Raw genomic sequence first — 12,500 nt, forward strand, 5'->3', positions numbered from 1 at the left:
ATCTCTCTCTCTCTTCCCTCTTTTATTTATTTCTCTCTCTCTCTCTCTCTCTCTCTCTCTCTCTCTCTCACACCATGCTCAACCTTTCCGTTTACAATTTTCTCATTTTAGTCATTAACCCTCACTCTATCAGACTCTCACACACACACTCTTTCTCTCTTACTCTCTCTCTCTCTCTCTCTCTCTCCCTCTTTCTCTCACCATACTCAACCTTTCGGTGTACAATTTTCTCATTTAAGTCATTAAACGCTCATTCTCTCTCTCCCTCTCTTCTCTCTTTTATTTCTTTTCTCTCTCTCTCACACCATGCTCAACCTTTCCGTTAATAATTTTCTAATTTTAGTCATTAACCCTCACTCTCTCAAACACACTCTATGTCTCTCTGTCTCTCTCTCTCTCTCTCTTTCTCTCTCTCTCTTCTCTATTTTCTCTCTCTCTTTCACCATGCTCAACCTTTCCGTTTACAATTTTCTCACTTTAGTCATCAACCCTCATTCTCTCAGACTCTCACTCTCTCTCTCTCTCTCTCTCTCTCTCAGACTCTCACTCTCTCTCTCTCTCTCTCTCTGTCTCTGTCTCTCTCTTTCTCTCTATATATCTATCTCTATTTCTATCTATCTCTCTTCGCCTTTTCTTTCTCTCTCGATTTCTATTTTAAATTTTTTCTTAATAATAATAATAATACAATATTTATATAGCGCAAAATAAACATCAGTTTCTCTTTGCGCTGTACAAGCATAATTATAATCACATAAAATGAATCAACACAGAGAAATATACAAATCTTATACTACTAAAATGACTAACTTAACATAGTAAATAACATAATAAAGAGATAGCTAACATGGTCAAAAACAAAGAACGTAAGTCAGGATAGTTTAAACTAATTAATTAAGGCCAAAGAGGTGCGTTTTTAGTGAAGATTTGAATGTTGCAGCAGTGGGTGCCTGTCGTATGAATTTGGGGAGATTGTTCCAAAGGTTTGGTCCAGCAACTGCAAATGATCTGCCCCCATAGAATATAGTATTGGTTTTTGGTACACAAAGTAATGCTTGATTGCTTGAACGGAGGGTTCGGGGTGGGTGGTATTGTTTGAGCAAATCAGTCAGGTATGAAGGAGAAGAACTATGTTGTGCTTTAAATGTAATTAATAAGAGTTTGAATATGATGCGCTTATCTACAGGAAGCCAGTGTAGTTTCTTCAGAGTACTAGTTATACTTTGTTGGTATGGAGTGCGAGTGACCAGTCTCGCTGCAATGTTCTGTATCATCTGGATCCGGTAAATGTCAATTGCGGGAAGTCCAAACAACAAGCTGTTACAGGAGTCTAATCTGCTTGTTACAAATGCATGCACCAGAGTGAGTGCACCTTGCTTCGAGAGGAAACATCTGATTTTACTTATGCACCTGATTCCTGCCATTGCTGATTTGCAAACAGTTTTTATATGTTCTTTCAAGGTGATGTGCTGGTCAAAGACAACCCCCAAATTTCTGGCACAAGGAACAGGATTAATGTGGCAGTCACCGACATATACACTAGATAGGGTAGGATCTCGACGAAACTTGGATGTGAAATGGATAACTTCAGTTTTGGAATCATTCAAAGACAATTTGTTTTTCATTGCCCAAATCTTCACATCAGTTATGCAGGCTTTCAGCTTCTCTAACGATTCTTCACGTTCACTAGGCTTGAACACGATATACATTTGCGTGTCATCCGCATAAAGCATTACATTTACACCATGAGATGTTATGATGTCTTCCATTGGCGCTGTGTACATTGTGAAGGCAAGGGGCCCGATGACGGATCCTTGTGGAACCCCATGCTTATCATGGTAGGTCTGCGACGAGGCATTTTTTATCATAACAACATGCGTTCTGTTTTCCAGGTATGAGGAAAACCATCGAAGAGCCCTTCCCCTGATTCCAAAGTAGGATTCCATTCTTTCAAGCAGCAGATCATGGTCAATCGTATCAAATGCTGCACTAAAATCTAGCAGCACCAGTACCGCATCCTGCCGAGCATCTAGAGCCATCAGGAGGTCATTTTGGACCCTGAGAAGCGCTGTCTCAACACTAAAGTGTTCGCGATATGCCGACTGGGCGCTAGGAAGGAGATCATGATCAGCTAGGTATTCCCTGATCTGCCTGGCGACGACCCTTTCTACCAGCTTTCCAACAAAACTGAGATTCGCTATAGGCCGATAGCTCGATACATCATCATGAGGAAGACCATCTTTCTTAAGTCTAGGTTGGACAATTGCATGTTTCATGCATGCAGGCACCTCTCCTTTCTGTAAGCTGGTATTCACTATTTTGACAAGAACTGGGGCCAGACAAGATATCACCTTCTTAAGTAGAGACGTAGGTATCGGGTCCAAATCACAGTAAGAATTGGATGTTCCCTTGACGATGTTGACTAATTCATCCTCAGACACTGTGTGGAACTCAGTCAGATACGAGGAGCACCGATCTTTGACTGGAACTGACAGGTCCTCAGAGATGGATGCATCTAGCTCCTGCCGTATACGCTTGACTTTTTCATCGAAGAAACTGCAGAACGACTCTGCAAGCTGGCCAGGAGAGTCATGGCATGGCAGTATTTGGCTAGAAGCATGTGGTGATGAGAGAGTCCGAACCATTCGATACAAGCCTCGTTGATCACGATGATCGATTTTCTTGAGAAAGTAGTCCTCTTTTGTCTGACGAAGAAGAAATAAATAGGACTTGCACTTCTCCTTGTAAATGTCCTTGTGAATTTGAAGGCCAGATTTGTAAACTGCCCTTTCAGCTCTTCTCCGCTCTTGCTTGGATCTCCTGAGGGCGTCCGAGTACCATTGAGCTTGCGGTCTAAGGATGAACTCCTTCTCCTCGAGCGGTGCATGCTGATCTAACAACCTCTGCATCTCCTCGTTATATAGGTCAGCAAGGTCACCACATTCATCCAGAGAATCTGTGAATAGTTGTGACTTCTGAATGTCCTTCTGAAAATCCTGTTGATCAATGTCCTTGCATTTCCTTAGGACCACTGTACGTTTGACAGGAAGCGGTCTTGCAAACGACAAGCCACATATTGCAGACCGATGATCAGAGGGTAGAGACGAATCAGTCGATGATGTCAACACAAGATCATCACTATCTCGAGATATGACGAGATCAAGTGTGTGACCACTGGAGTGCGTGGGGCTCTTTATGTGGTTGTGAAGATTAGCAACATCCAAAAGACTGAGAAACCTCTGAGCATCAACATTATTCGGGTCATCTACGTGAACATTAAAATCACCGACTATCAACAGCCTCTGATGGTTGATGCAGAGCACCTCAACCAAAGTAGATAATTCATTGAAGAAGGTACTTAAAGTCTCTCTCTTCCTAGCAGAGGACGGTGGTCTGTAGATGACAACAAGACGAAGATCCGTCGATCCAGATGACCTTAGCATCAGGTCAATATGCTCAAAGGACTTAAAGGTGAATTCCCGATTTACACTCACTTTGAACCCTTTATGTAGCAAAACACCAACCCCACCTCCTTTTCCGCTAAGACGAGGAGAGTGGTGGAATTCAAAGTTCGGCAGAGTTGTCCTAATGTCGGCAAGGGCACGATTATCACGATCTGAGTTAGTAAGCCAAGTCTCCGTGACAGCAAAAATATGGAGCTGTTTTGATATCACAAAGTCACATATGGCAGTAGACTTTCCGCGGGCCTTCACTGAACGTGCGTTCCAAATTGCAAAATTAGTAAAGGAGTTTGAGTGTGGAACCATATTTCTTTGAATGGTTATTACTTCCCGATGTTCATTAAATGGTATCCCAAGTTCATGTTTCGAATATCGGATATCTCTATTTTTCATCTGATGTATGCGGGGGCGGATGATAACTGGAATATGTTCTGATTCAGGGGCTAAGGTAGACTGTGCCAGTAGACGACGACGGCGGCATCTTCCCCCCTTGCGACTTCGCCTTGTACGGTGCTTGCAAATTTCAAGAGTGTGGAGGGTTTTCCACACAGTTGGTGTTACTCGAAAATGCTGGCGGTTAAGGCTCCGTAACATGTCCACATCATACCGAATCCTGTTTGATGTAACAGAATTCTTTCTATGTAGACAGTCCTCGCTATTTGATTCATGATGTTGTTGAAGAATATCAGGACCGGGATTTGGATGTATATCCCCACATTCTACAAGCTGAACATGGAAGGTAGATGTGGATGTGGCAGTCTGGTAGTAGGATATCCTTTTCCCGATGTATTTTGTCTTTGATGAAAAGCTACACTTGCATGTATTGTGTAGCACGGTATAACTTTCTGTAGTACCACTACTCGTTGCCGATGAAAGGGAGTAGGCAAGACCAACTATGATGACCAGGAACATATAAATGAAAGTCATTGTTAATCTGCATGTGGTCTAGTCCATTGATAATGCAGTCCAGTTCAATTGAGGGCTTAAAAAGGCTATTCACAGTTGATCACACATGAATAGAACTTAGAAGAATAGGCTAGATGACCAGTGGCTATATACTGCATGCATGTAACTCCATCATGGCTACAGGCTGTGCTCCAAGTGTATATAGAACCACAGAATATTGGTTGTCACAACCACGACACAAGCAGTCCAAAAAATCAGTTCAAACTAGTCTAGCAGGATCAGTACAGTATCATTAACAACATGATACCAAAATCACTAGTTGGCAGAAACCCAGTACAGAGAAAATAGAGATAGTTAAAGGAGCCTGGCAGAGCAGCTGTTACGCGCTCCACTATCTTCAAAAGCTCCCTTCCCTTCTCTCTCCCTTCTCTCTCTCCAATTTTATCTTGCTGTCTGTCCCTTCTCTCTCTCTCTTTCTCTATTATAATTTCACTTTGCTACAAAGTGTAGCATCATATTCTTCTCGGCAGCCACTCTACTCAGGCGTCACAAGCTAGGAACTGAATATCATGTGATGATTTGTACAGTTAGATTTGTTAACGTTTGGCAAAAATGAAAATAAACGTATTTTGCCCCCAGATAGTATCATCAGGTGTTTATATCATATTTCTTTTTCAGAATCAACTACTACACAAGCCGCCACAACGATGTCCGCGATGGAATCCTCCACCTCACATCCTACCACAACTACTCGTAAGAAAACTTTATTTACACCATCTCGCTCTCTCTCTCTCTCTCTCTCTCTCTCTCTCTCTCCCTCTATCACTTTCCTTCTCTCTCTCTCTCTCTCTCTCTCTTTCTCTCCAATTTCATCTCGCCGTCTCCCCATCTCTCTCTCTCTCTCTCTCTCTCTTTCTTTCACCTTTACTTTGCTACAAACGTGAAGCAACATCTTCCTCTCTGCATCTATCATCTGATCAGGTGTCAAACGCTAGGACTTCAATAGTATGTGATGATTTGTTCAGGAATTGTTAAAGTTTGGTATATAAGAAAATAAATATATTTACCCTCGAGTGGTATCATCAAATGTTTATATCATATTTCTTCTTCAGAATCGACTACAACACAAGACGCCACAACGATGTCTACCACGGAATCCACCACCTCGAATCCTACCACAACTACTCGTAAGAAAACTTCAATTTACACGATCTCTTTATCTCTCTCTCTCTCTCTCTCTTCCCTCTTTTATTTATTTTCTCTCTCTCTCTCTCTCTCTCTCTCTCTCACCATGCTCAACCTTTCCGTTTACAATTTTCTCATTTTAGTCATTAACCCTCACTCTATCAGACTCTCACACACACACTCTTTCTCTCTTACTCTCTCTCTCTCTCTCTCTCTCCCTCTTTCTCTCCATCTATCTCTCTTCGCCCTTTCTCTCTCTTTCGATTGCTATTTTAATTTTACTTTGCTACAACGTGAAGCATCATATTGTTCTCGGCAGCCACTGAGGCGTCACAAGCTTGGAATTGAATAACATGTGATGATTTGTACAGTAAGATTTGGTAACGTTACTTTGGCAAAATTGAAAAATAAATGTAATTTGCCCCTGGATAGTATTATCAGGTGTTCCCAATAAACAAAATCACGTGAAAATCACGTCAATTTCAAGGTATCGACTTGAGGAGAGTTACGTTCTTCAAACACCGGACATTTACGTAAATGTGTTAATACGTTTATTGCATTAGGTAACTTGAAACACACGTTCACTAAATCACGCAATTGTCACTGCAATATCACCATTATAATAACGTGATTATCCCTACCTTGGAGACCATGGTTTGTAAACCTAATACTCCCGTGTTTGTTTGGTTATGAAATTACATCTTCATAAACGAAATTATCGCGTCACAGAAACACGTGAAGCGTTGGTGATAGTTTTAGTCAAAATATCTGCGTGAAATTCACGTGAATATTACGAGGCTGACTTGAGATGAATCATGTTCTTCATTCACGTGAAATTTACGTCGAAGAGGAAGTATGTTACTGTAACCCGCGTTCAACCCAATAATTACGCAAATGTTACACAATAAATGAACCAAAATAATGACGTTCTCATCCCGTTTCTGAACATCGTGTCTTGGATCCAAGCGCGCCGGAAGCAGTTTGGGATAAGAGGGGGTTGGGTGGGGGGGGGGGGGGTGCAAACATCCCAGAAGAGAAAGCTAGTTGCAACTGGTCCAGTTGATGAACCATTTAATGCCATCTGGTAACCCTGGAAATTGAAATGGGCTAAATGATCCAGTTGATCCAGGCCAGTTATAATTCAACTGGTCTAGCTGAGCCATTAGAACCATTTGGTAAAACTTCCAACCAGTTGAACAGCAACAATACTTCAATACTGGTACGTCTGTATTTCCAATGTAAGGGCATTGGTAATAAGTAGACTTACATAATTGAATTAATCGAAAAAAATTCGTATACTTGTACTTTATTGAAATTATTTTAGTTCACAGTTAATGTTTCCCTTATTCATGTTTAACTATTTATACGAAGTAGCGAAATGTCCTAATAACTGGTAATTTATATTTGTAGTATTTTTGAAATGAATTGCATATAACTAAATCATCAGTAATTAAGAAATATGCTGTAAATTCAGATAAATTGTTTAAAAAACATGGATCTGCACGCACCCCATATTCAATATGCAAATGAATTGGTGTCAGCTGGGTCAACTCGAAATATGCCAACGCTCAGTCATCAACTGGTGCAACTGTAAATATGCACACTCCAGTTATCAACTGGTGCAATGAAAATATGCCAACAGTCAGTTATCAACTGGTGAAAATAGAAATATGCCAACAGTCACGGGATTATCACCACGGAACTTAAATGGTAACTGTGAAACCATCAAGACACCCAAGAATAACTCATGTTCACACATGGAAAACACGGAATACCCAGCTTATATTAATAATCCGTTTGAGTCACGCGATCATCACCGCGGAACTGCTGGCAACTTTGACTACGATTTAAATAGGTGTTTTAAGACACCTTATAATGACTATTTGTTCACACCTAAAAGTCACGTATGCCCTGCTTAGATTAATATTCCGTTTGAGTCACGAGATCACCACCGCGGAAGTGCTGGCAACTTTGACTACCATTTAAATAGGTGTTTTAAGACACCTAATAATTACTAATTTTTCACACCTAAATATCACGGATGCGCAGCTTAGATTAGTAATCAGTTTTAACTACGTGATCATCACCAAGAAAGTTATGGTATCTTTGAAACCATTTAAATAGGTGTTTTAAGACACCTAATAATGACTAATTTTTCACACCTAAAAGTCACGTATGACCAGCTTAGATCAATAATCCGTTTGAGTCACGAGATCATCACCGCGGAACTTATGGCAAATTTGACTACCATTTATAAAGGTGTTTTGAAACACTTAATAATTACTCATTTTCACGTCTACATATCACGTTTTCACAGCTTAGATTAGTAATCAGCTTGAGCCACGTGATCATAACCAAGAAATTTATGGTAACTTTGAAACCTTTTAAAGAGGTGTGTAAGACACCTCAGAATTACTAGTTGAATATAACCAGAGATTCACGGACAGAACAATAAGACGATTAGCCGGTGTAAGTAACGTGATTATTACCATCAACCTTGGATAACCTGTGAAACCAATCAATAAAGGTGTTTACAAGACCAAAAAATTACGTATTTATCGCCACCATCGGTTAACTGACAAAAAACTCGTTGCTTGGTCAAGTGGTTATTTGGTCATAAACACTTGATTTACAGAGGTAAGTGGAATCACGTTACTCCAGTCGCGTGATAAACTGGTGGTTTTTAGGTTAGATGAAAACGTGAACAGAAGTACCTTTTTTGTTTAAATGAAGGCACGTGTCGATAACGTTTAAATCTAGTTCAAAAGGCACTATACTTTAAAATCACTTAAAATACACTCCCAAAAGAGGTTACTTTTTGGTGTTCTGTTTATTGGGTTCATATCTTATTTATTCTCCAGAATCGACTACAACACAAGACACCACAACGATGTCCACCACGGAATCCACCACCTCACATCCAACCACAACTACTCGTAAGAAAACTTCATTTACACCATATCTCTCTCTTTCTCTCTCTCTCTCTCTCTGTCTCTTCTCTTCTCTCTTTTCTCTCTCTCTCTTTTTTCTCTCTCTCTCTCACCATACTCACCCTTTACGTGTACAATTTTCTTATTTAAGTCATTAACGCTCATTCTCTCTCTCTCTCTCTCTCTTCTCTCTTTTATTTTTTTTCTCTCTCTCTTACCATGCTCAAACTTTCCATTTACAATTTTCTAATTTTAGTCATTAACCCTCTCTCACACACACTCTCTCTCTCTCTCTCTCTCTCTCTCTCTTTCTCTCTCTCTCTTCTCTATTTTCTCTCTCTCTATCACCATGCTCAACCTTTCCGTTAATAATTTTCTCATTTTAGTCATTAACCCTCACTCTCTCAGACTCTCTCTCTCTCTCTCTCTCTCTCTCAGACTCTCTCTCTCTCTCTCTCTTTCTCTCTATATATCTATCTCTCTATCTATCTATCTCTCTTCGCCTTTTCTTTCTCTCTCGATTTCTATTTTAAATGTTTTCTTACTTCCCTTCTCTCTCTCCAATTTTATCTTGCTGTCTGTCCCTTCTCTCTCTCTCTCTCTCTTTCTCTATTATAATTTCACTTTGCTACAAAGTGTAGCATCATATTCTTCTCGGCAGCCACTCGACTCAGGCGTCACAAGCTAGGAACTGAATATCATGTGATGATTTGTACAGTTAGATTTGTTAACGTTTGGCAAAAATGAAAATAAACGTATTTTGCCCCCAGATAGTATCATCAGGTGTTTATATCACATTTCTTTTTCAGAATCAACTACTACACAAGACGCCACAACGATGTCCACGACGGAATCCGCCACCTCACATCCTACCACAACTACTCGTAAGAAAACTACATTTACACCATATCTCTCTCCATCTCTCTCTCTCTCTCTCTCTCTCTCTATCTCCCCCTCTGTCTCTCTCTCTCTCTCTCTCTCTCTCACCATGCTCAACCTTTCCGTTTACAATTTTCTCATTTTAGTCATTAACCCTTACTCTCTCACTCCCTCTCTCTCTCTCTCTCGCTCTTCGCCCTTTCTTTCTCTCTACCGGTAGATTTCTATTTTGCATGTTTTCTTATTTTCCTTCTCTCTCTCGTATTTTATCTTGCTGTCTCTCCATGACTCTCTCTTTCTCTATTTTAATATCAATTTGCTACAACGTGTAGCATTATATCGTTCTCGGCAGCCACTCAGGCGTCATAAGCTAGGGATTGAATATTATAGTATTAATGACTGCTTTGAGAGAAATAGTTGTTTTATTACGCTCAAGGGAAGGTTAGAATTGTGCTATTCCCCGAGGCTTGCCGAGGGGAATAGCCCAATTGTAACCTTCCCGAGAGCGTATGAAAACAACTATTTCTCGAATATTAAAGCAGTCATTAATACTTTTATATGCCGAAAAAAAATAGACTAAAAAATAAAAAATAAAAAATAATTTATATTTTTGTCGAAGACGGTATTCGAACTCTTGCGTACAACAAGAGGTGTATCGAAAACCAACGCTTAGACCACTCGGCTATCGCGCGCCGTTAACATGCTTGGCAGTTTTCTCCAATATATACATTAAAATGGATTGAAAACGGCTCTGCGTGAGGGATGCTTCGCAAAAGCTCCATGAAACGGACCCTTCTTTTACTTTTGCAATGCATATTGGCACGAACTTAGATCAAGATCTATCGGCAGATGTTGTTTTTTTGTTTTTGAGAGTTAATTTTCGTCTTCATGTCAACAATGCAAGATAAAATTGTCGGTAAGATCGATCGAGATTCAATTGTATTGAAATTGCCGACCAATTTTTCGCACACGTATGGTATTCTCTATCGCTCAAACCATTTTTTAACATGTAAACCTATGGGGTAACCATGGAGACTGACCTATTTTTTTAATAACCATGGTTATTAAAAATATTGAAATGTTTTAAGCATGGTTACCGGGAATTTTACAGGAACAGTTGAAGTTTATGAATGCAATTCGACCAATCAGATGGCTGGATTTCTTAAGTGAGGTATATAATATGTGATGATATTTTGTACAGTAAGATTTGTTAAAAAATGGTTAATATGAAAATAAATATATATGCCCTCAGATAGTATCATCGGGTGTATAATTATATCTTATTTCTTTTTCAGAATCGACTACAACACAAGACGCCACAACGATGTCCACCACGGAATCCACCACCTCGAATCCTACCACAACTACTCGTAAGAAAATTTTATTTTACACCATATCTTTATCTCTTTATCTCTCTCTCTCTTCCCTCTTTTATTTATTTTCTCTCTCTCTCTCTCTCTCTCTCACACCATGCTCAACCTTTCCGTTTACAATTTTCTCATTTTAGTCATTAACCCTCACTCTATCAGACTCTCACACACACACTCTTTCTCTCTTACTCTCTCTCTCTCTCTCTCTCCCTCTTTCTCTCCATCTATCTCTCTTCGCCCTTTTTCTCTCTTTCGATTGCTATTTTTATTTTACTTTGCTACAACGTGAAGCATCATATTGTTCTCGGCAGCCACTCAGGCGTCACAAGCTTGGAATTGAATAACGTGTGATCATTTGTACAGTAAGATTTGGTAACGTTACTTTGGCAAAAGTGAAAAATAAATGTATTTTGCCCCTCGAAAGTTTTATCAGGTGTTCATATCTTATTTATTCTCCAGAATCGACTACAACACAAGACACCACAACGATGTCCACCACGGAATCCACCACCTCACATCCAACCACAACTACTCGTAAGAAAACTTCATTTACACCATATCTCTCTCTTTCTCTCTCTCTGTCTCTCTCTCTCTTCTCTCTTTTCTCTCTCTCTTTTTTCTCTCTCTCTCACCATACTCACCCTTTACGTTTACAATTTTCTTATTTAAGTCATTAACGCTCATTCTCTCTCTCTCTCTCTCTCTCTCTTCTCTCTTTTATTTTTTTTTCTCTCTCTCTTACCATGCTCAAACTTTCCGTTTACAATTTTCTAATTTTAGTCATTAACCCTCACTCTATCAGACTCTCACACACACACTCTTTCTCTCTTAATCTGTCTGTCTCTCTCTCTCTCTCTGTCTCTTCTCTTCTCTCTTTTCTCTCTCTCTCTCTCTTCTCTCTCTCTCACCATACTCACCCTTTACGTGTACAATTTTCTTATTTAAGTCATTAACGCTCATTCTCTCTCTCTCTCTCTCTCTCTTCTCTCTTTTATTTTTTTTCTCTCTCTCTTACCGTGCTCAAACTTTCCGTTTACAATTTTCTAATTTTAGTCATTAACCCTCTCTCTCACACACACTCTCTCTGTCTCTCTCTCTCTCTCTTTCTCTCTCTCTCTCATCTCTATTTTCTCTCTCTCTCTATCACCATGCTCAACCTTTCCGTTAATAATTTTCTCATTTTAGTCATTAACCCTCACTCTCTCAGACTCTCTCTCTCTCTCTCTCTTTCTCTATTATAATTTCACTTTGCTACAAAGTGTAGCATCATATTCTTCTCGGCAGCCACTCGACTCAGGCGTCACAAGCTAGGAACTGAATATCATGTGATGATTTGTACAGTTAGATTTGTTAACGTTTGGCAAAAATGAAAATAAACTTATTTTGCCCCCAGATAGTATCATCAGGTGTTTATATCACATTTCTTTTTCAGAATCAACTACTACACAAGACGCCACAACGATGTCCACGACGGAATCCGCCACCTCACATCCTACCACAACTACTCGTAAGAAAACTACATTTACACCATATCTCTCTCCATCTCTCTCTCTCTCTCTCTCTCTCTCTCTCTCTCTATCTCCCCCTCTGTCTCTCTCTCTCTCTCTCTCTCTCTCACCATGCTCAACATTTCCGTTTACAATTTTCTCATTTTAGGCATTAACCCTTACTCTCTCACTCCCTCTCTCTCTCTCTCTCGCTCTTCGCCCTTTCTTTCTCTCTAGATTTCTATTTTGCATGTTTTCTTATTTTCCTTCTCTCTCTCGTATTTT

The 12,500-nt window shown here is 39.8% G+C and overlaps 1 protein-coding gene and 1 long non-coding RNA gene across 2 annotated transcripts in view; both read left to right on the top strand.

The window, feature by feature from the left end:
• Window positions 1–11, top strand: part of LOC115923753 — a 1,782-nt gene extending 1,771 nt beyond the window's left edge. The window contains exon 3 of the long non-coding RNA XR_004064068.1: window positions 1–11. This exon is cut by the window's left edge and continues 114 nt beyond it. This is a non-coding gene — a long non-coding RNA (uncharacterized LOC115923753).
• Window positions 12–8,404: 8,393 nt separating this feature from the next.
• The window catches only part of LOC115923806 (deleted in malignant brain tumors 1 protein-like), a 29,184-nt gene continuing 25,088 nt past the window's right edge, over window positions 8,405–12,500 (top strand). Inside the window, exons 1-5 of the mRNA XM_030985144.1 lie at window positions 8,405–8,485; window positions 9,289–9,363; window positions 10,654–10,728; window positions 11,188–11,262; window positions 12,161–12,235. Coding sequence (XP_030841004.1) covers window positions 8,440–8,485; window positions 9,289–9,363; window positions 10,654–10,728; window positions 11,188–11,262; window positions 12,161–12,235 — 346 coding nt within the window. The 5' untranslated portion in view covers window positions 8,405–8,439. The remainder of the gene's footprint in view (window positions 8,486–9,288; window positions 9,364–10,653; window positions 10,729–11,187; window positions 11,263–12,160; window positions 12,236–12,500) is intronic.

This window comes from Strongylocentrotus purpuratus, unplaced genomic scaffold, assembly GCF_000002235.5.
Source record: "Strongylocentrotus purpuratus isolate Spur 01 unplaced genomic scaffold, Spur_5.0 spur5_scaffold_14, whole genome shotgun sequence".
In the NCBI taxonomy this organism is placed as follows: domain Eukaryota; kingdom Metazoa; phylum Echinodermata; class Echinoidea; order Camarodonta; family Strongylocentrotidae; genus Strongylocentrotus; species Strongylocentrotus purpuratus.